This window comes from Aspergillus saccharolyticus (assembly GCF_003184585.1).
Source record: "Aspergillus saccharolyticus JOP 1030-1 unplaced genomic scaffold BP01scaffold_2, whole genome shotgun sequence".
Taxonomy (NCBI): domain Eukaryota; kingdom Fungi; phylum Ascomycota; class Eurotiomycetes; order Eurotiales; family Aspergillaceae; genus Aspergillus; species Aspergillus saccharolyticus.
The window spans coordinates 336342-359825 of record NW_020290612.1 but is presented as its reverse complement, the minus strand read 5'-3'; the positions used below and the strand labels follow the sequence as shown (position 1 = coordinate 359825).

At 53.8% G+C, this 23484-nt stretch overlaps 4 protein-coding genes across 4 annotated transcripts; 2 read left to right on the top strand and 2 right to left on the bottom strand.

Annotated features, from left to right (window-relative positions):
• Positions 1-3113: 3113 nt before the first annotated feature.
• chsE (chitin synthase class Va) lies at positions 3114-8818 on the top strand (the record flags this gene model as incomplete). Its single annotated transcript, XM_025571516.1, has 3 exons — positions 3114-3226; positions 3291-3479; positions 3535-8818. 3 exons carry the CDS (start codon positions 3114-3116, stop codon positions 8816-8818), a joined length of 5586 nt encoding a protein of 1861 aa, XP_025435212.1.
• A 1406-nt stretch (positions 8819-10224) lies between these two features.
• BP01DRAFT_370758 (putative dynactin) lies at positions 10225-14597 on the bottom strand (the record flags this gene model as incomplete). Its single annotated transcript, XM_025576626.1, has 3 exons — positions 10225-10250; positions 10433-13886; positions 14160-14597. 3 exons carry the CDS (start codon positions 14595-14597, stop codon positions 10225-10227), a joined length of 3918 nt encoding a protein of 1305 aa, XP_025435211.1.
• A 283-nt stretch (positions 14598-14880) lies between these two features.
• On the top strand, positions 14881-17196 carry BP01DRAFT_332105 (alpha-amylase). The gene is made up of 4 exons (XM_025573070.1): positions 14881-15343; positions 15406-16293; positions 16353-16404; positions 16540-17196. The coding sequence occupies exons 1-4, from the start codon at positions 15245-15247 to the stop codon at positions 17037-17039; spliced, it is 1539 nt and encodes a 512-aa protein (XP_025435210.1). The 5' UTR covers positions 14881-15244; the 3' UTR covers positions 17040-17196.
• A 415-nt stretch (positions 17197-17611) lies between these two features.
• Positions 17612-21539, bottom strand: BP01DRAFT_388299 (KH domain protein). Its single transcript, XM_025577814.1, has 7 exons — positions 20791-21539; positions 20419-20700; positions 19905-20366; positions 19524-19848; positions 19105-19469; positions 18857-19054; positions 17612-18806 (listed from the first exon to the last, which is right to left on the bottom strand). Exons 1-7 carry the CDS (start codon positions 21316-21318, stop codon positions 17946-17948), a joined length of 3021 nt encoding a protein of 1006 aa, XP_025435209.1. The 5' UTR covers positions 21319-21539; the 3' UTR covers positions 17612-17945.
• Positions 21540-23484: the final 1945 nt, after the last annotated feature.

The window sequence follows — 23484 nt, the reverse complement described above, 5'->3', positions numbered from 1 at the left end:
CCGTATTTGGGCCAGAAGACTTTACTCGGAGGGTGAAATGGTCAACTAGTGAACCTCCTTTAGTCCCCCCTAATTCCCTCGGGTCTCCATTTTTCTTTTTCACCGGTAAGTAATTTTATGTGTCTTTATCTTTCTTTTGGTTGACTCTTGGTTGACTCTTGGGTGACTCTGAGTTGACTCTTAGTTGACTTCTCCCTCGTCAAAGCGAGCGCCTGACCAATGTTATGTGGCTGGCTTAACGTACTTTGGCTGCAGCCAATCGGTGAGGCGGAGTAGGAATGATCCATGGCTGGAGACCCTGGAAGAGGATCCCTATATTTGGCAACAAAACCTGTGTTGTCTCACTCCCACTAGCACTGAAGAAAAAACAAGAAAAAACCAAAAGACTCTTCAGCACCAATGTGTCTCAGGCAAAGAGGCCAATAGCGAATGGCTGTTTCTGCTTTGCCACCCTCACAGTCTCGCCGCTCTGCTATTCCTGGCACTTCTTCCAGCATGGAGGGGTAGCTGTCATATGCTGTTCAAAGACAGTCTTGCATCCTTTCATTCCGGATTGGCTACGGCCGTGGATTTATTTTTGTCAGTATGGCGGGATAACTACCTACCTTACCTGCCCTAGTAATAATGTGCTACGGTGGGGATCTCAGTCTGACTACTGTCCCAACCATCGTGATACGTGTAAGAAAGTCAAGCCTGACTCGGTTCGATAGTTAGTTTACAGAGACTAAGGTAATAATAACAATTGCCTCCCAGCGAGTCCGAGTGTTGCTCTCTGACCACCTCGCATGATTTGCCTCCCTCCCATCAATATCAATAAATTGCGACTGCAGCAATTAGCGTGAGTGGGAGAGAGAGAGAGAGAGAGAGAGAGAGAGAGAGGAAGAGGAGAATAGAGGAGAAAAGAGGGCCAAACAAGGGTGCACGGATGACTAATGAACCCTTTTGTCTTCGTTTGGAGAAACAGGAGGAGGAAGAAGAGGAAGGAGAAAAACAAACGAAAGGGGCGGGGGAGAGGATTTTCTCTCGTCCTCCCCCAACTTCCATGGGCTTCATGGGTCCGGGCAAAGAGAGAGGCAAAGATTTCAGTAAGAAAACCGGCCCCCCCCCCTTCCCTTCCCTTCCTAGTTTCACACTTGGCTCAATGGAGGAATGAGATCGAATGATCGCTCCACTCCACCCGAATTCTTCCTTTTGGGTTGATATTCCGTACTGACGGCTAAAACCACTCAGGGTCTCCCGGATGATCCCATGGTGGTGCTTGCAAACTTGGCATCACCGTCCGACTGGATCGCATTCTGACTACTTATGATTCAATGTCTCTCTTCTCTGAAGGATCTCCAAAGTATCAGATCCTGTAGCGCTCTTTGACTGTCCCTATTCATCGTCATGACTGCACGTCTGTCCTTGTGCATGTTGCATGGGTTTTATTGAGTCCACCCGTTCACCGTCCATACCGTCCACACCGTCCACACCGTCCACATTGTCCACACCGTTCACATCGTCCACATCGTCCACATCGTATACGATGCATGGAACAATCCGCGCGTCGTCGAGGCCGCCCTGACTGCACCTGCCAGGGAAGTTGAAGCCCCCCCCTCCACTCTCCCCCCCCTTTTCGATCCTGCGCGGGTGGCGCTGAATGATTGACATGGGATTGTTTCTGTTGCGCCAGCATTGGGCGAGTGGTCCTCGTCTCACATTCTCAGCTGGTGATTCTAATTTCGACTCGAGGAGGGGGGGGGGGCCCTGGTGGACAGTAAAGAACAGCGAAGAAGAGGTATTCTATCTGAGACCCGCGGCAGAAAACAAAAGACCAATCCTAGTGGTAATTATGGGTCTCTCTTGTTTATGATTTACACAATACACATACACATACACTATAGTTAGTAGTAAAGTTACAGGCAAAGGTTTTTTGGTAACCTCAGGGCCCGGCCCCCCCGACCCTCGCTCCAAGCCTCCCTCTCAGAGGTCAGCTTACACAGTACTCCGTACTCCGTACCTTTAGCCAGACCATTCTACGGACTATCCAGGGACGCCTTTATCCAACCGGTTTTCTGTGGGTTCGGATCCGCGGGCCCTCCGGCTGTCAGGTGCAGGATGCAGCCTCCAAAAATAATTCTCTCTCCCCTCGCAGCATGGGGATAGATGAATATTTATATATTTATGTTGTATTCATGGCTTTCAATATTCACTGATAACTCCAGTAAATTGAAATGACTAGTTAGTGGGTTTCCAGACTGCTATTGTAAGAGCAGGTTGCCCGGGGTTGACCACAATAGAAGCAATTCCCTTCCCCCCCAAAAATACTGAATACTAGTAATTTTCAAAGTGTGGTCCCCTCTTTTTCTCGGTCTTTCTTCCTTCTCGTCTTTTCCCTCTCCACTTCATACGAACTTACCCCATACGGTGATATACTTACTTACCGGACCTACTCAAGATTGTCCGATGCGTTTGTCTTGTCTTGTCTGTTTCTCCCCAGAAAAAGATACCGTCCGTTGCGAGGAGGCGTGAAACTTGTGTTGCTTGCTTTGCTCTGCTGCTCTGCTGCTCTGCTCTTCTTTTTCTTCCTCCTTCGCTTTTCAATCCAATCTCGCAGTTGTGTCTGTTGTGCGTCCTGTTGTGTGTCTCTTATTTCTTCTTTTCTTTTTGGCTTTCGATAATCCCTAATTTTAATCTCCTCCCCATCGCCTCCTACGACTCTCGCTTCATCTTACCTGGCGTCCGCCATACACGATCGCTTCAAACCAAATTCCCCCCTCCACCAACTCCCAAAGTCTGCGGGTTGCTTCCGTCGCTACTTTTGACCTTATAATCAGTTCAAGGCCTCATTTGATTCGTTTCGATCCTGCGACGACCAATGCAGCAATTGTACTTATCTCACTCCGTCTGATTCTCAAGTACTGTCCATACGAGGTAATTGCAGCATTCCTGGGCCTGGAACAACACGCGTTTTACTTCGCCGAGCATAGCAAGAGAGTCTCCCACGGGATTCGACCTTGAATCCATTGCGCTCCTCTCTACGATCCCTTCGAGGTCGCCACTAAGATCTGCTCCAGCCGCTGTTGGCCCTTGACCCGCAACCTGGGTCTTGAGGCTGCAACCCCACGAACATCATGGTGGGAAATACGACGGGGGGACACACTCCGTCCCATGCACAATCCTCACTACCCTCGTTACCTTCGCATCTGCAATCTGACACACATCTGACTGCACACCTGGCCAGCCGGTAACCCAGCCCGTGAAGAGCTCTCTGCAGAGGCATGCAAGTCGCTAACGGGGTGACACTATAGGTTCCATGTCGGCTTACCAACCGCTCGCTTGTCATCGCAGGCCTTGATCAGTCTCAACACTTACACTTCGTCTGCCAAAGGTCCCGATGGCGATAAAGAGGGCAGTGCTATGGGAGAGGCAGAGGACCTGGCGAGGCGGGCATTCACTCGACTCGGGGCCCGGGGTGAAAACCAGGCCATCGTCTTCCTGTAAGCTCCCTGGTAGCCATCACGATCCGAACAAAAGCTGATTACTTCAACTTAGCGGCGAGAGTGGCTCCGGAAAGACCACCCTTCGTTCTCACATCGTATCCGCCTTTCTTTCGTTCTCCTCCACCCCTCTGTCCTCGAAGCTGTCCTACGCGGCTTTCGTGTTCGACACTCTGACGACGACCAAGTCCCTGACTACCCCGACTGCATCCAAAGCCGGCTTGTTTCTGGAACTCCAGTACGATGGTTCTTCCTCGGTGAACCCTACCTTGATCGGTGGTAAAATCATCGACCATCGATTGGAGCGCAGTCGCATTGCCTCTGTTCCCACTGGTGAACGGAGCTTTCACGTCCTCTATTATCTCCTGGCCGGAACGAGTGCGGCCGAGAAGGCTCATTTAGGGTTTGACAACTCGATCCACGTCTCGACCGCCGCTGGCAAATTGTCCTCAGCCTCGATCGGCCACAAACGATGGAGGTATCTGGGTCATCCCACCCAGCTCAAGGTGGGCATCAACGACGCCGACGGGTTCCAGCACTTCAAGACTGCATTGAGGAAGCTGGAATTCCCGCGCAGTGAGATTGCAGAACTATGTCAGATGTTGGCGACAATCCTTCATCTGGGACAGCTGGACTTCGTGAGTGGGCAGGCCACGACGACCGGGGCGGAAGAATCGGGCGGTTACTCGCACGAGGGTGGCGAGAAGGTGACCGTTGTTCGGAACAAGGATGTTTTGCAGATCATTGCGGCATTCTTGGGCCTCGGTGTGGACCAACTCGAGACCAGTTTTGGGTACAAGACCAAGACCATCCGTCGGGAGCGCGTCACGGTTATGTTGGATCCCAAGGGAGCACGACAGAATGCGGATGACCTGGCTCGAACCCTTTACTCTCTCCTGGTGGCGTATGTGATTGAAACCGTCAACCAGAAGATTTGCGCTGCGGAGGATAGTGTAGCCAACACCGTCTCGATCGTCGACTTCCCAGGTTTCTCTCAGGTCAGCGCGACGGGCTCGACGCTGGATCAGCTGCTCAGCAATGCGGCGACGGAGTCGCTGTATAACTTCTGTCTGCAGTCCTTCTTTGACCGGAAGGCGGACGAGTTGGAGCGCGAAGAGGTCTCCGTGCCGGCCACAAGCTACTTCGACAATATCGACACGGTGCGGGGCCTGTTGAAGCCCGGCAATGGCTTATTGAGTATCCTCGACGACCAGACTAGGCGCGGACGGACCGATTCTCAATTCCTCGAATCGATCAGGAGACGTTTTGAGAACAAGAACCCCGCCATCACCGTTGGAACGACCAGCCACGCCACGGGCATGGTCTCGCAGCTTGCACGCACCTCCTTCACAGTGAAGCACTTTGCAGGAGAGGTCGAATACCCGGTTCATGGTCTTTTGGAAGAGAACGGGGACATGATCTCCGGAGACTTGATGAACCTCATGAAATCCACGAGCAGCGAATTTGTGAGGGACCTGTTCGGTCAGGAGGCTCTGCACACGGTCACCCATCCTCAGGAGAAGACCGCCATTGTGCAAGCGCAAGTTAGCTCGAAGCCTCTGCGGATGCCCAGCATGGCCAGGCGTAAGGATGGCCCGGCTGCCCGAGCTATGTTTGATGCACCTCCGCCTATTGAGGATCGAGATGAGAATGAGAGTCAGGCTGATAGTACCTCGCGAAGTTCTGGACGACGCAAGAGCGCGATGATTGCCAGCGGGATCCAGGGCGCTGCAGGGCAATTCCTGTCCTCATTAGACATTGTCAACAAATGCCTGAGCTCTCCCAACCTGAACCCTTACTTCATTTTCTGCCTGAAGCCTAACGATCGACGAATTGCGAATCAGTTCGACAGCAAGTGTGTCCGCGCGCAAGTTCAAACGTTCGGCATCACGGAGATCAGCCAGCGTTTGAGAAACGCAGATTTCAGCGTCTTCCTTCCGTTCGCTGAGTTCCTGGGGCTGGCTGAGATTGGCAATGCTGTGGTGGGAAGCGATAGAGAGAAAGCCGAGGTTGTCCTCGACGAGAAGCGATGGCCCGGGAATGAAGCTCGCGTCGGCAGCACAGGTGTGTTTCTCAGCGAGCGCTGCTGGGCGGACCTAGCGAAGGTCGGCGAGCGCGTTGTCCCTGTCTACGCGGCGGGCGAAGGCTCCGATGAGGGTGGGGATGGCCTACTTCACCCGCAGACTGCCAACTATCATGATTCCAAAGTCCGACTTCTTGGTCCAGCGGATCAGTCACCGGGAGGTTTCATATACGGCGAGGAGGGAAAACACGGGTACTTTGGAAGCCGCGACCTGGATGGGCGTTCCGAGGCCGGTGCTTCTGCCTTTAACTCGGGAGACATGTTCCGGAATCTGGATACCCGTGAGCAGATGCTCGAAAAGGGCAACGAGAAGAATATGGAAGAGATCGAAGAAGTGCCGGTATCCGGTAGTCGCAAGCGGTGGATGGCGTTGGTCTACCTGCTGACGTGGTATATCCCCGACTTCACCATCAAGGTTCTCGGTCGTATGAAGCGCAAGGATGTGCGAATCGCCTGGCGTGAAAAGTTTGCGATCAACCTGATCATCTGGTTCTGCTGTCTCGTTGCCATTTTCTTCATTGTCGTCTTCCCTTCCTTGATTTGCCCCACACAGCATGTGTATTCGTCCGCTGAACTGTCTTCACACAACGGCAAGGATGGGCACAGCTCTTTCGTCGCGATCCGGGGTGTGGTGTTCAACTTGGGCAAATTCATGCCAGCCCACTATCCCAGTATTGTGCCCGAAAAATCTCTGAAGACATATGCAGGAACCGATGCCACCGGTCTATTCCCGGTGCAGGTGTCTGCTTTGTGCCCCGGTACAGATGGCAAGGTTGACCCTACGGTGCTTCTGGACTATTCCGCAACTAACGTATCGGGCTCGGCGACTACTGTAAGCTCCACGGACACCAACAAGGGATATCATGATTTCCGCTACTTCACGAACGACTACCGGCCAGACTGGTTCCAGGAACAGATGATTATGCTCCGAGCAAACTATTTCAAGGGATGGGTTGGTTATACCCCAGAATACATCAAGACACTGGGTGATGACTCCCAGTACATCGGCCATATCAACGGCAAAGTCTATGATCTGACGACGTACGTTGCAGGAGGTCGGAGAGTGGAAGCCCCGGCGGGCAAAACAGTTCCGGACAACGTCAACCGCGATTTCATGAGCCCTCTGGTCGTCGCTCTGTTCGAAGACCTTCCGGGGCGGGATCTGTCGAAGTACTGGGATAACCTGCAGATTTCCGACGTCATGCGTCAGCGCATGCAGCTGTGCCTGGACAATCTCTTCTTTGTGGGACATGTCGACACCCGTAATTCGGCTCAATGTCAGTTTGCGCGGTACTTCATTCTGGCCATTTCCATCTTCATCGTCTCCATCGTGGTGTTCAAATTCCTGGCTGCCTTACAATTCACCAGGAAGAACCTGCCGGAGAACCTTGACAAGTTCATCATCTGTCAAGTTCCCGCCTACACGGAAGACGAAGATTCCTTGCGCCGTGCCATTGATTCCATGGCTCGCATGCGCTATGATGATAAGCGGAAACTTCTCGTTGTGATTTGCGATGGTATGATCATTGGACAGGGTAACGACCGTCCTACCCCAAGGATCGTCCTGGATATTCTCGGAGTCCCGGAATCCGTGGATCCCGAACCACTCAGTTTCGAGAGTTTGGGCGAAGGGCAGAAACAGCACAACATGGGTAAGATCTATTCGGGTCTCTATGAGGTTCAGGGCCACATTGTGCCCTTCCTTGTGGTTGTCAAGGTCGGAAAGCCTTCCGAGGTCGCTCGCCCTGGTAACAGAGGAAAGCGTGACTCTCAAATGGTGTTGATGCGATTCCTCAACCGTGTTCATTACAACCTGCCTATGAGCCCGATGGAGTTGGAAATGTATCACCAGATTCGCAACATCATCGGTGTCAACCCGACGTTCTATGAGTTCATTCTACAGGTCGATGCCGATACTGTGGTGGCCCCGGATGCAGCAACCCGCTTCGTGTCGACGCTGTTGGCTGATACCCAAATCATTGGTCTGTGCGGTGAAACTGGCTTGTCCAACGCCAAACATTCGGCCATCACCATGATGCAGGTCTACGAATATTACATTTCCCACAACATGATCAAGGCCTTCGAGAGTCTGTTCGGTTCGGTTACTTGTTTGCCAGGTTGTTTCACAATGTATCGCATCCGGTCGGCTGAGAGTGGCAAGCCGCTTTTCGTCAGCAAGGAAATCATTGAGGCCTACTCCGAGATCCGCGTTGATACACTCCACATGAAGAACTTGCTTCATCTGGGTGAAGATCGTTACCTGACAACGCTCCTGATGAAGTTCCATCCCAAATTCAAGACCAAGTACATCATCGCTGCGAAGGCCTGGACCATTGCGCCGGAGAGCTTCGCGGTGTTCCTGTCGCAACGTCGTCGTTGGATCAACTCCACCGTTCACAATCTGATGGAACTGGTACCCCTTCAGCAACTCTGTGGCTTCTGCTGCTTCAGTATGCGCTTCGTCGTCTTTGTCGATCTGCTCAGTACCGTGATTCAGCCAGTCACCCTAGCTTATATCGGGTATATGATCTACTACCTTGTCACTGACACATCCACCATTCCTTGGACCACTTTTGTCCTTCTCGCTGCCATCTACGGTCTCCAGGCGCTCATCTTCATCTTCCGTCGCAAGTGGGAGATGCTTGGATGGATGCTCATCTACCTATTGGGTCTTCCAATCTCTTCTCTGGCGCTGCCCCTGTACTCTTTCTGGCACATGGACGACTTCTCATGGGGTAACACTCGTGTCATCACCGGCGAGAAGGGTCAAAAGGTCGTCATCTCCGACGAAGGCAAGTTCGATCCGTCCTCTATCCCGAAGAAGACATGGGATGAGTACCAGGCCGAACTCTGGGAAGCGCAAACTTCCCGAGACGATCGCTCCGAGGTCTCTGGCATTTCTTACGCCACCAAGTCCTACCATCCCATGCAGTCCGAGTACGGATTCCCGCCCTCGCGGCCAATGTCTCAATTCGGCCTGCCCCGCTACTCCTCCCGCATGTCCTTGGCGCAGTCGGAGATTATGAGCCGGCACATGGACATGGAGATGGAAGACCTGTCTCACCTGCCCAGCGACGATGCAATCCTGGCCGAGATCCGGGAAATCCTGCGCACGGCAGATCTGATGACGGTCACGAAGAAGAGCATCAAACAGGAGCTCGAGCGCCGATTCGGCGTCGCATTGGATGCCAAGCGTCCATACATCAACTCGGGTAAGAAATATTGTTCCTTTGGGTGTGAAAGAGATGGCGACTAACTTCCCTCACAGCAACTGAGGCTATTCTCGCCGGCCATCTTTGAGCTACCTCGTCACTTCTCAGACCTGATACTGTTTTCTCCCGACTCTCATGATGAATACGCCCTCTACCGACTCCCTCCCTACCAATTAGGACGCCGTATCCTCCCAGATTTCAACCTCACCTTCATGTCTCCCTCGACTCTGACACTCTTGACACGGTTGCCACTGACATGTCCTACTTGTTACCTTCAAGCTGTGTTGTTATCTCTAAACTCTTTTCAGCCTCGCTCCATCTTTCTCCGGCATTGGCGTTTGTACATTACCACGTGCGTGGCATGATGTCTTATTCTTTGTTATTCTTCCTTGTTTCTTCCTGTGCTTAAGGATGTATCATTTTGAGCGGACAAAGCTTCTTCTTTCTCGTTGTTATTTCTGCTCTTGTAATCCCTCTTATTTATCGTACCAGACATCTTCTATCCATATTAGATGAGTTCAGTTTGGGGGATCTTATCGTTCGTTCTGGTTTTTGGTCGTCTGGCAATAATTGAGTACATATTGAAGCCAAATTTCATGCGTCTGGAGTTCGGGTTCTGGGGTATAATGCAGGTAGGTATGTTTCTTGGAGTATTCAGGCAAATGATGGGGACTAGGTCATTTGGTTTGCCCCGGAGTGTATGTCTAGCTAGGTACGTACAGTACACGCATGTGTTTTGTGAGTAGTACATGGGATTTTGTTTCTCTGTGTACATGCATAGATTACACATAGGTGCATTCATGGTTATGTTCAAATTGATGTTCATTATCGTATGTATGTACTGTATATTCGCGATGTACATTTTTGTGGTGGGGTGGTGGTGGTGGTGGTGGTGCTGCTGCTGCTGCTGTTGTTGGACTTTGTGTGGCTATTCACGTAGAGATTTTTGTCCGTCCTTTCCCTTTGGCTGGTAATACCATGGTATGGGACATATAGACATATAGCGATGGGTGATCTTGGCTGGTTGTGTTTTCAGGTAGGCTTGGGCCATGTATGGTGACTTGGAAGGATGGAGATATGAGTGAGAGAGAGAGAGGAGATCGAATAAGTAGGTCTTCTGGCCGGTAGTAGCCGCGCTCTCTCTTTCAGATTCTTTTTCAGCCCCTGCTTTATGTCCATGCAAACTTCTCACTCTCTGTACTTGACCTGCAAGACAAGGCAGTTGAAGCACACGTAACAGGAGGAGGAAATCCAACAGTCCAGCGCTGGACCCGATGCTCAGTGGGTTGTTTTGGTTGTCCGCTGGGCTGAAATGGAGATTGTGAGATCATGTCCCCCGCCACGCTTTGGTAGAAAAGAGGTAGGAAACCGAAGGTTCCCTTTAAGGTGGTCAGTCAGGTGTGACAATTTCGATGGCCAGACTGTCCTGCCAGACAGACAGTGTTCTTTCTCAATAGGTGGAATGGATGATGATACCTGTCGACAAGACAGAGAGAAAGAAGGCTGATTGATCCAGTGCGAAAATGACAACACCATCTAGAAAGAAGTACCAACACCCAGGTCCAGTCCACCTACGATGGTTGCACCTCTCTCTGCGCCGCCGATACCGCCGCCACCACCACCACCAGCAGCAGCTGCTGCTGCTGCAGCTTTCCTACCGGCCGCCCCATCGTGCTCCATGCCTAGGATCTGCCAAGCACGGCCCATCATGCCATGACCCAGACCCTGGGAGAACCCAGCTGCGGCGCCGTAGACGGAGCTCTTGGCGGCCGCGGCGGCGCGGTGTCTGCGCGCGAGACGTTCTTTCTTGGCGGTGGCCACGCGGTCCTGCTCACGCTCGTGGCTGATGATCTCGTCGCGCCAGTCGGCCCACTCCTCGAAGTTCTCGCGCTGCTGGAGGACGTGGTAGCGGAGCTTGGTCTTGCTCGGGCGCCAGGTGACCCGTGCGGTCGTGGTGGTGGAGGGATCGGAGGCGGGGCTGTCTTTGGCGGCTGTTGGGGGCGCGGTGGATTTGAGATCGCAGATCTGCGAGTCCTGGGTGAGCTTGAGCAGGTGGGTGAAGACGTCGCGGCTTTCGGAGGCGGTGTGTTGGATCTTCTCGCGGCGCGGGGAGGAGACGTGGCTCTGGGTGAGGGGCACGTCCAGCCAGGAGTGCAGATCGGCGGAGCGCTGGATGGAGTACGGGTCGAGGATGTTGGCGCGGCGGTGCTCCTCGCGGAAGTAGCGCACGGCGGCTTGGAGGCTCTCGACCTCGGCGCGGAGGGCCTCGTTCTCGCGCATCGTGGCGAGCGAGAGCCCGGCGTCGATGACCACGCCGCCTTCGGCGGTCGTCGTGGCGCCGGTCGTTCCGGAGATGCGCTTGACCTTGTCGAGGCGGGTTTTGAGCTCGTCGCGTTCCGCCTCGAGCGCCTCAATGCCGGCGCGCTGCTGATGCACAGTGGACTCTAGGTTCGAGTGGGCCGACTGAAGCTCTTCAATCTTGGCCTCGAGGTCTTTGACCATGGAAGCCTTCTCCCTGGCTTCGCGCATCCGGGACTCGACCAATTCGACTTTGATGGCTTGCTCCTCAATAGTCTTGTCCTTGACGCCGAGTGCCGTGGAGGCTTCGTGGATTTCGTTCTTCAGCCGCCGGATCTCTTCGTCCGCATCGGGGGAGGTTTGTTTGTTGGACTTGAGCTCCTCGGCGCGGATGGTCCAAGGGGATGGTCGCTTCTCAAATTCGGAGGTGATCGAGAGGTCGGATGTGATCGAGTCAAGTTCCTCGAGGGACCCGCCTAGACTGCGCAGTCGGTTGGAGATGAGAGAGGTCGCATCGCTGCTTTCGCTGCCTGTTTCTGAAGGTTGCGCGTAGAGTGTGGAGATCTGCGACATGGTCTTGAGTGCTTCTTCCAGACTCAGGGACTCAGTGCGGCTTTCGTCGATGATGAGCAACACGATCGTCTCTCCGAGCTGTCGAGTGAGAGAAGAGAGATCCTTGGCTGCTTCCTCGGCCTGTTTGAATGGACCAGCCACGTCGGGTGAAAGCGCCAGAGATCTGGATCGGAGCTCGTCCAGGGAGCGGTAGATCTTGCCCATAGCGACTTTCAGGCCACGGGCTTGTGTCACGATCCCTTCCATTTTGTTGTAGAGGAATGCGCTCTCTTCATCGCCTCCCGCTGGGACCGCAACCTTGGACTGCAGTAGGGTCCTCAGTCGTGCGATGGTCGAAGCGCTGTGGTCGATGTAGGATTGAGCCAGCATCGAGCGCATGCAAAGTTCGTCCGCAAATGTCTCCAGAGTCGTCGGCAGCAGTGTCTCGGCAAGATGCGCCAGGAGGGCAATTGATCGCTGTAACTCGACTGCACATTTCTTCAGGTTGATCTCATTCTTCTTCAATCCTTCAATCCAGAAATTCAGCGTACGTTCCACAGGCTCAAGCTCGAAGAGGGCACCCGTGATGGTGCCGAAGCTTTCCGCGGAGCAAGTAGTGATATAGTTGACGAACCGATCACAGATAGCCGCGATCCACTGCAGCTTTTCCATGACGTCGCTGGCCACAAACACCTCCTCGAGGGCGGGGGACACCGACGCTTGCTCCGCCACCTTTTCGCGGATGGTGTTGTTCATCAGCGAGGCTTTGAAGTTGACACGCTTGAACCGGAGAAGCGCAAGGATCGCATTACGCTCGCTGTCAAAGTACTCTGGCAGATATAATTTGAGGATAGACAGGTGGTGCGTGGCTTCCTCCGCCTCCATGCGACCGAGTTCGATGTCAATTGTCTTGGTCTGCGCCTTGGAGACTGATGCCTGCAGCTTCAGGTTGAGATCCATCATGGCACGCGAACGCGTCGTGAGATCGGTAGCCTCCGCTTCGGAGATTTGCTGTGATGCCCGCATGTCCTCCAAGTCGCCTTGCAGAGTCGAGACTAGCTCTCGGAACCGAACCAGAGTGTATTCGAGATCTTCAATGACTTCGTCCTGCTGTGTGAGCTTACGGTTTTGTTCATTGTATAGACTCTCCCTGTAGTCGATCTCCTCCTGGAGCTGTTTCTCGGTTTCAATGTGGTTGTACTCGAGTTCATCGTTGATCTCCTTCAGCGCCTCCAGGTCTTCAATGGCAGCCTTGAGTTCGTTGATCTCTTCCTGGTAGCGCAAGTTCTTGTCCGCGAGCTCTTCGATCATCTCCTCCGCGCCAAGAGCGGTCTCGAGCTGCTGCTTGAGGTCCTCCACGTTGTTCTCGGACACCAGTAGTTTCTCCTTCGTCGACTCATACTGGGACTTGATCGCAGTGTAGTCCTCCAGATCTTGCTGGAGCTCCTTGACTTGGTCTCTCAGCTCGGCTTCCTGCTGCTGGGTCATGTCACGGAGACGGATGAGCGCCTCGCGCAGACGCTCATTCGTCTTTTCCATCTGCAACCATCCGTGGCTCGACTTCTCCTCCGGGGTCATGGCCTGTCCAAGCTCCTCGTTTTCTTCTCGGAGCACCTCAACCTCCAATGACAGCTCCTCAACCCTGAGCCGCAGCGTTTCACATTCATGCTTAAACATCTCGGACGTCTCTTCGGCCATCTCGCGGTCCAGAGTAGCCATTTCCAAGATCGAGTCATGTTCGGCTTGAAGACGCTCGACTTCCTCCAAACGGGCTTCCGACTCTTTCAGCTTCTTGCGGAGCTCGCCAATCTCGAGCTGTTGGGGCTGGTACTTGGCTTGCAGCTTCTGGATGATCCCCTCAAACTTGTCGCGGTCCGACTGCAATTGCTCCAGGGTCTTGAGCTTTTCGCGATCGTCGGCCCGTTTCTTCTCCATCACTCGCAGCTTGGTTTTCAATTCATCGAGCTCCCGCGATACAGCTCCAGCGGTCGAGAGACGCTGCGACGAGGGCTGCGGCTGCTTCTGGCTACCGCTCACCGTCCGCGAGGCGCTGGGACTAGGCCTGATAGACCTGAGCCCCGGGTCATCCTGATCTCCGTCGCCCTCTACGTCCGGTGTTTCAGCGTCAAGGGCCTCCGACAGAGAACTCGTGTCACCCTCCACATCTTCCGGCGGTCTGCCGGGCGCTGTTGGTCGCAAGGCGGGGCGTTTCGCCAGCCCCGTAGGCGCCGATGGGGTGGCGTGCAAACTCGGTCTCCTCGTCTTGGAAGCAGGAGCTGAAATCGAGGAGCGGGAGGCGCGGGTGGCGGTCGATGGGAGCGGTGGAGGCGGCATAGATGGTTTAGAACTGATGGACGGGCGAGCTTTGGGAGTGGTTGCAGCCGGTCGCGGGGTGCTGCTCAGCGAGGAGCGATTGGAAGCAAGCGCAGATCCCGACAGTTGCTTCGTCGGGGACTTCGTAGGCGACTAGAGTAGTGGGCGGGCCAGCCATCAGCTTTACTTCTATTCTCCGACCCGACCCAGGCTGGGATATACCTTGGTTGACAAGCGCTGAGCGGCGCCTCGCAGCGCCGAGGTCGGGCTTGCGGCCCCGGCACTGTGTCGTTTGGTGTTGGCGGTGGAGAGCGCATTGGGTTTCTTGAGACCAGCGGCAATGCCGCTCTGAGCTCGCCCGCGGGTTGGAGTGGGTTGCGCGGTGGTGATCGTTTTCGATGCGGCGGGCTTTGGAGGTGGACGAGCGGGCGGTTGCTCGATGATCGCGTCGACGGCACTTGGACGGATAAACATGCCAAAGCCGGGCTCGCAGTCGAAGTACCTCTCGCCTTGCACGGCGCCATCGTTCTTCCCGGTGGGATCGTCGAGCTCAACGCCTACCCAGTCACCAGGCGCGAAGTGTGTTGTGCCCACGAACCGAACGGTGGCCTGCCGACCGTCGGTGAGAGTGACCACATGGCCGGGGATTAGTTCAGTCATGTTCAAGCATGGATGAGCTGAGTGAGAGAGGAAGTACGGAGTAAAAAGGAGGGGCAAGGGGGTAGAAGGGGAGGGAGAAGTTGGTGGTGATAATGATTGTTGTTGTTGGTGTGAGGGAGAGTTGATTGATTGATTGATTGTTGCTCAGAAGGGGGATTGTGGGCCTGAGGCTGCAGCAGATGCCTGAAGCCTGAGGCAATCCACTCCTCCTCCGCCTCCGCCTCCGCATTAGGGCTCCAGACCCTCCCAAACAACAACAACAAGAAGATCCCCCGACTCGAACTGCTTTGTCCCTCTCCATCCCTTGCTGTTGTCACATTCCTAAAAACCTACCAAGTTGGCAGCTGGTGCTTCTTTCTGTGTGTCTGGATGGATGTCTGTCTCAGTCCGAAGGTGAGGGATGAACACAAATTATCCTCTCAACAGATGCAACCTCAGTACTACATGGATCCAGAACAGCAAGGGCTAGATTGCGAGGTTCAGGAGTATATAAACATGCATTACGTATCCAGCTTTTTCTTCCCTCCTCGCCTGACCACTGCCTCATATCCTGGCATCCAATTCCCAGCCCCGCAGGCTCTAAATACCTCGGGGTTCCCCACCGATTCCCCTGCAAGACTCCATCCAACTCAGCAAGCAACTTGAAGATGACGCGCCTCATCTACACAGGTGGCCTACTGACCACCGTCGCCAGCCTCGCGCTGGCTGCCCCTTCAATTGACGACTGGACGCAGCGATCCATCTACGTACGTGCATCGTCCTTCCCTGGCCAAGTCCCACCACTTCCCCCCTAACCCCTGCCCTCTAGCAAGTCCTCACCGACCGCTTTGCACGCCCCCACAACAGCCCAGATGCGCCCTGCGATCCCACCAGATACTGCGGGGGCACCTGGGCCGGCATCATCGACCAACTGGACTACATCCAGGATCTCGGGTTCACGGCGATTTCGATCTCCCCGGTGGTCGAGAACATCGCCGAGACCACCTCGGCGGGCGAGGCGTGGCACGGCCACTGGCCGCAGGACCTGTACGCGCTGAACGCCCACTTCGGGACGGCGGAGGAGCTGCGGGCGCTGGCGGACGAGCTGCACCGACGGGAGATGTACCTGATGGTGGAGGTCACCCTCAACAACATGGCGCAAGCGGTGGCGGAGGAGGACGCTTCGACCATCGACTACTCGCGGCTGCACCCGTTTAACGAGGAAGGGTATTATCACCCCTACTGCAACATGAGCGACACCACCACCACCACCAGCCAGACGTGCTGGCTCGCCGACGGACCCGTGGCGCTCCCGGACCTCAGAACCGAGGACGCGCGCGTGTCGACGACGCTGCAGACGTGGATCCAAGGACTGGTGAGCAACTACTCGGTGGATGGGCTGCGGATCGCGGCGACGGACCACATGGACCCGGCGTTTCTGAGCGACTTCACGCGCGCGGCGGGGGTGTTCACCCTGGGGGAGGTGGATTCGGTGGACGCGACGACCATGTGCCAGTACGATGAGGCGGTTTCGGGGCTGCTGAACTACGCGGTCTACAAGCCCATCACGCTGGCGTTTGCGCCGGGGGGGGATATGCCGGGGCTGGTGAACAGTCTGCAGACGGTGATTGAGAAGTGTGAGAATTACACGCATCTGGCGACGTTTGCCGAGAACCATGATGTGCCGCGATTTGCATCGATTCAGAATGACACTGCAGTGAGCTCTTTTACAGTCGTTTCCAACGAATCACCTATACTAACCACCATGCCAAACAGCTCGCCCAGAACGCTTTGGCGTTTACCCTGCTGACCGACGGGATTCCATTGGGTATGTCTTCCTCCCCAGCCAGCCCTACACCCAAAACCCCTCTCTCTCTCCCCCCTACGTTCATATCAACCCTTCCCTCCTCCTTGATTACACTACACTTCATAAGTAACCTAACCATAAACCTCCCATCAACAGTATATCAATCTCAAGAAACCCACCCAAACACCCCCAACAGCCCCCACTGGCTCCAACCCCCAAACCCCACCCTCGCAACCCTCACCAAAACCCTCAACCACCTGCGCCACCACGCCCTCCTCCAAGACCCGGGCTACCCGACCAACCACAGTGAAACCCTCTACCTGGATGGCTCGACTTATATCACCCGCAAGGGGACGGAGGGAATGCAGATTGTTTCTGCGTTTAGCAATCGGGGGGATACCACTGCCACTGCCACCACCACCAACAACAACAACTCTAGCGGGGAGTCTATCAGCAGCAGCAGCAGCAGTAGCAGCAACTACCAAGTCAACGTCACACGCATGTACCACCCTGGTACGGAGGTGATGGAGATGCTGGGCTGCGAGCGACATGTCTCGGCGACGGGGGGAGTGATCTCGGTGGATTTTGTGGCGGGGGCGCCAAAGGTGTTTTATCCGGTGAAGTATTTGAATGGGTCTGGATTGTGTGGATTCTAAACATGGCACTTCATTCACTTCATTCACTTCCCTTCACTTCACAGACAGATGGATACAGACAGATAGATGGATGGATGGATGTGCTGCGGTGTGGAAACACATAACTAACGACTAGGTAAGGTGTATCACTCTGATTGATGTATGTATCATATCAATTGGGACCATTATCATATCTTTTTCCATACTCTGTCCATGGATTATCTCATTTATTTCATGCCCCCCATCCTTTCATCTAATATGTATTAAAAAAAGACGAAAGGTGGGCTTGCGGCTGCCGTTCCACAGACCGACCTACTACTCGACAGTAATCCTACTGAACAACTGAGTGGGCAGTCAGGCGATCTAACCTACCGACGGTCCTGAACAGCCTTCTGCACAATCAGTCCAAACATCACAGATAGATCAACTACAATCAATGCCATTCCATCCTATACACTCGTTCACTGGTATCATATCTGAATATCTCAAGGCAAAGAAACAAGCCGTATGTGTGTTCCCGGATATCTCTCTCATCGCACTCCAAGCCCCTATGGATCTCCCCTACCCTGGCTTAACTCAACAAGATCAAGATCAAAAAAAAGGAAAAAAGAGAAAAAAAAAAAAAAAAAAAAAAAAAAAAAAAAAAAAAAAAAAAGACAACAAACTAAAGACAGAGAGAGGAGAAATATCACCGAAAGGGAAGAAGACCAACAGGACCAAAAGTCCCGTCCTGTATGCTGCACCTTTCCCCTTCCTAATTTTATATCTTTTTCTTTTCCTTGGCGTCTTCATGGCATGCATGCACTCTGTGGTATCAAGGGGAATCCGAAAAACAGAATCGCTGACAACAAATCTCAAAAGTTCAACACATAAAAACAAACACTAGAAAAGTCTCTGGGGGTATACTGCTGCAAATTGACATTGTTTTTAACGCGGTGGCCCGATGGGGGCCGGGTATCCAGAAGTAGAATTGGAAGTACTAGGACGACCACTGTCAAAAGAGGCGCGCGGGTCATGCTTGGGTGTCATGTCCCCCGGCGCGGTACCGAATGGAAATTTCGTGTCAAAGCGCGCGGGCCAGCCATTGCTGCTGCTGTGGCTGTGAGAGCTTCCGAGGACCGGCAGGTCGTCCTCGGCAAGGTTCACGCCGGAATCGTTCCACGGGTTGCGGTAGCCACTGTCTCGGGACTCCATCGAGACCAAGGACGCCTTCGACGCATTGCTGGACGCATGCTTGAAGAAGGATCCCGGAGATCCCGAGTGGTTCTTGCGACCAATGAACGAGGAGAAGGAAGAGATACTACCAGGCTTGCGCAGTCGCTCGAAGATCGACCCGCGCTCGCTGGTTTCATCGGAGAAGTTGGGTCGGGTGGGAGAGTCGGTAACAAGGGGGGCAGGCGCGTGCTGCAACAATTTGGAGTCGAAGAAGGGCAAAGACTCTTCAAACGAGTCAGACTTGGGGCGGGGGATGGCGCCCTTGACGGTGGTCGCGTCAAGTCCGTGGGCCACGAGGCGGGAGATCAAGAAGTCGATCGCATCCTTCAGTCCGCCGGCATTATTGCGAGTGTACCCCAAGACCACGCGGTCTTCAGGCCCGAAAGTGGGAGAAGAGGAGCCCGAGGCGCTGTCAGACGTCGGCAGATCCGAGCTGGTGTCCACAGTGGTATCCACCTCGTACTGCTCCTTCAATTTGGCACACACATCCTCACGGAACTCGGGCGACTTGAAGAAGTCTCGCAATTCCGCAGAGCTTTGGAAGAGGAGTTCATGGCTCTCAGGAACCATTCCCTATCATCTCGTTAGCGCGGTACAAGGGTAGAAGGTTCGAGTAACCGTACCAGTAAGGCGTCGACCGCCTGGGGAACCTGGTACTCGGGGCCGGAGATGTTCACCACATCACTAGCAAGCTCCGTGCTAGGGAACTCAATCTTGCAGTTCCACTTCTTCTCGAGCTCATCGATTTCGGAGATGCGAGCGAGCAGTTCACGATGGTACAATCGATTGATGACCACTCGTTCCGAGACATACTCGGCATCCTGTCCTGCGTTAGTGAGAGGGCAGACATGGTCAGAGGCGCTCGACTTACGACTTTCTCGACCATGTCCATGATCTCCTGCTTTACCAGATCAAGGCTCTGAGCGTTGCGTGCAGGCGTCCGGCAGATGACGTTGTCGACTTTGATATCATCATCTTCTTTACCCATGCCGCCGCGGTCCATAGCGTTGGAAAATTTGACGAAGACCGAGTACTTCTTCATGATGCGCTGGATATGCTGCCCACCAATCCCGATGATCCGTTTGTGGTATTGGTCGGGCACATGGAAAGAAATCGAGGCGGGCATCTCCTGTTCGACCAAATCCAGGCCGTTCTTGGTGGACTCGTACTGGTTCCCGCACACATCGATGTAGAAGTTGTACTCGTTGAACCCATCGAAGATGATTTGCACGTTGCCTAGCAAAGTCAGCCTGGTGCTCCCTGCAAGCAGTACCTGTCGGTTTCACGCACTCTGGCCCATGATCTTGTTGATCTTGCCATTCTTCTTGCCGCTAACAAACTCCTTGTGCTCGTTCGCGAGTTCGATCTTGACGCGCATCTGGTACTGGCTCCGCTGAACAAACGGAATCTGGTTGATCACCATCATCGCCGCTTTGACGGCGTCATCGGAGCCATTGATGGTGAAAGTCAAGTTGTCGAAGCTGACCTCAGCACCGGAGTTGCTGCAGATATCCGACAGCATGGTCCGCACGTCAGTGGCGGAGGGGGCCCGGAATCCGCCCTGGGACGGGTCGGGCATGATGATCCACCACGAGGCGCTGTAGAATTGCCCAGCCTACGACATCAGTTAGTCACTGCCGAATAGATCCAGATCCAAGAAGCACCACATACCAGAGCCATGATCTCGCGAACCGTGCGCTCGACGTGCAGAACCTCCGTGCCCTGGATGCGAACCACGCCCCGCTGAATGCCCAGCTGGGGGAAGTGGACATAAGATCCGTTCATCTCCATCACCTTCCGGACTTTGTCGAGGCGGTCAAGCAAGATGTTGTCAATCTTGTTCGAGTTGACAATGACATCCTTCACATAGATCTTGACCCCCATGACGAGCTCCCGCAGCTTCTGCTTGGCGCGAGCAATCTGCTCTTGAGTATCACCCGTAATGTACACCTCATCCTCGCTGCGACGGTGGGCACCGGGGGGCGTGTATCCAAAAATGCGCGGAAATGGCGGAGGGAAATAGATCGCCGTTCCGGTTGCCGCCTCGATCAGTTTAATGTTCTTGCGAGTGCGACCGCAGACCAAGGTATGCATGGTCAGCTCCAGCTTCATGGCATCCACGTGACGTTTGAGCTATGAATCGTTAGTAATTCCGACCGTATCCTTTGCCATGACAAGCACATACAATTTGATCGATCATGATCAGGACGCGGGTCTTGGCATGCTCCGCGCTCTCCATATCCCCGTAGATGGACACTCGGAAGCGCTGGTCCAACCCATTATCGGACGCATAGCCATACGAGGAGATCACAGCACTATCGTTGTCGCGAATCTTGGGGTTGAGAAGGAAGATGTCGGTCCCCGTGTAGGCAGCCAGGGTATCCAGATGTTCCAACACGCTCGAACGAATATTCTTGGTCGATCCATCGATGATGAGGTGCACGTCAACATCCACGGTCGCACAACGCTATAAGCCCGGATCATTAGTGTCAAGCCAGCTACCAGAAGACGCCGTGACGAGACAAGGTCAGCAGGTCGAGGGTGGGGGGGGCCGTACCAACAAAATCGGCGTCTCGTTCAGGACCCTCGCCCGCATCTTGCGCACAGTTTCTCCATCGCCGGTGATGCAGACATTGGTCGCCAATCCTGGGGGTCGTCGTTGTAGTGATGGCACTGTCTTGGGCTCCGAAGACGTGACGACAGCCTCTACCCGACCGTTACTGCTCTCTGTGATCTGACGACATAACCTTCGCAAAGCCTCCACATTGCTGGCATGGACGGGGAGCTGGTGAACTGGGGTTCCTTCAGGCGTGCCCTCGGGGAAGGACCAGCGCTGCAGGGCCCCCGGACTCGCGTGCAGGACATCGTCGGCGTCGGGACCGGCCAAGGTGGATGAGAAGGGGACGTTGAAGGAGAGGTTGACGGTGGGATCAATTCCAGTGGGCGGAGTCATCGGAGGTGCGCCATGCGGTCGACGGAGGGAGTGGGAGCTCATGTCGGTATGCGGTCGAGACATGCCGAAAGTGGGTGTCATTCGCTCCCAGCCATGACGGGCCTGACCCGTAAAATTGGAGATTTTGTGCATGGCAGGAGGAGTTGAGTCTCTGGCCCCTTGAACGAGTCGAGGGGAGAGAAGGGGGTTGTAGTCGAGCAGCGGAGGGAAGAGAATTGGCGAACGAACCGGAGGAGGGGCAGGAAGGGAACAGCGAGGGTGGGTGGAGGAAGAAAAAGAAGAGCTAAATGGAGAGGGAGGAAGAAAAGAAAGTCGAGGCAGGCGGACAGACAAGAAATTTAGATGTTGCCGGTTCTCGACAGGGATTGGGGGGGGGGTGGATGGGTGGGTGTGGGTGTGAAGGAACAAGAGGGGAGGTGGGCGCACAAGAAGAGGGGAGGGAAAAGGGAAAGGCGGAAGAAGAGAAGAGGTGGTGGTGGTGGTGTTGGAAGACAGTAGGGTGGGTGGTTTGGGTTGGGTTTGGGAGGGAGGGAGGGGGAGGAGGAGGAGGGAGGAGATGCAGTGGTGGTGGAAGTGGGAGGGAGGGAGAGCAAAGCAAGCAAAAGAGAGAGAGAGAGTGAGAGGGAGTGAGTGACTGTCCAGTCAAGGCGAAAGGGCGCCTTTTTGGGGGGGGGGAGAATCCGGAATGGGTGGGAAAAAGACCAAACTGGATCTGCGCGGGTGGATTGGACTGCGGAGAAACACCAAAAAAGAATTGAAAATGGATAGATAATGAAAACCAAGCAAATGTTCGAGAATAGACTAGCAGAAGAGTAAAAAGGATGGAGACGATAAGATGAAGAGGAGGCAATGAAGAAATTGGGAAATTGAAGGGAAATGAATCAGAGGAAAGCAGACCGTCCCCAAAAAAATAAAATAAAATAAAATAAGAAAAAATAAACGGGTGTTGGGCGGCTTGGACAATTGCTAAATTGATTGTAAGTAAATTGATTGATTCAGTTTTTGGTCAGTTGTTTGAAAGGGAGGGAGAGGAATGAATCACAAAAGAACAAGAAGAACAAGAGAGGGAGGGAGGAATTCCACTGGCCGAATTCAGACTTGCCTCCAAGTTGACAGTAAGTTAGCCCGGGGGGAAGTGAGTTTTGGATGAGTGCATGACAAGAAGATAGAAGATCAATAGAACTGACTTCCTCAGGCATCCCACAGAGTAATTCTGCATTGAACTACAAACAAAATAGTTACAACCCCCAGTTACCCAAACTCAATCAATCATCAATCAATGTTGATCGTTCAAGGAGTTATTATTCCCTCGTGCTTGACTCCCAGAATTGATGTGATAAGTTATGTGTGCTATAAATGTCCTAACTTACCTCCTTGAGCAGAACTACACAGTACATTGACAAATCCACCCATGTTTGTATTCTTCACTCTCTCTCTCTCTCTCTCTCTCTCAGGCGGGACATGGCGGGTACTCAGCCCAGTGTCTAGGCCCGATGTTGGCATTTGTCTGGCCAAAGTACGATCGTGACCCGAAGCAGGCTAACGGTGTCTAATTGTGTCTAACTTGAGGACTAATGAGTTCTGCCTACTACCAAAATAGTAGTCATCATCGTCCTGACTAGTCCGACTAGGGATCCTCCATCCACCCCCTTCTTCCTTGAGCAGTAGCAGGAGTTTCTGCCAGCCTGACTCAATCACGAAGAATAAAAGCTGAGGCTGACAGTCGACATCCCACCAAACATTCCATCCCGGGACCCAAAAGAGAAAAAGAAAACAGGCTGGGATTCCCCCTCGTTGATGACAAGGATGGGCAAAGCCAAAGTTGACTTGACTTGTGCCCAGCGAATTTTAAAAGAGGAACTCATTTCCTGCCCAAAGGAGATTCATTCTCTCTGGTGCTCTCCATGGTCGCTAGGAGACAAGCACTACGAGCTGAGTACTGTACACAGTAGGGAGTATTCAGTCTGTACTTTATGCAGTACTCCCTCAGGATGAAGAGGTTCTTCATCATGATCAGCATCGTTGAATTCCCTCTCTGCACGGTTCACCCGCCAGGTCCCTTTTGGGCGATGCAAGAGACTCCATGGCTGCAATTGATGCAGTCACGTGTGGTGTTAATGCCCGGAAGTAAGTATTGGGGGGGTCAACCCGGGACTGTATCTGGACCCTCTATCTGTGATGGCTCCGTACACAGTAATCAGACCATAATTATATGAGAGTAAAGGTGGAAGAAGACATCGGACACACATACACACACCACACACACACACACACACAATCACCACACCTAACTTGCAA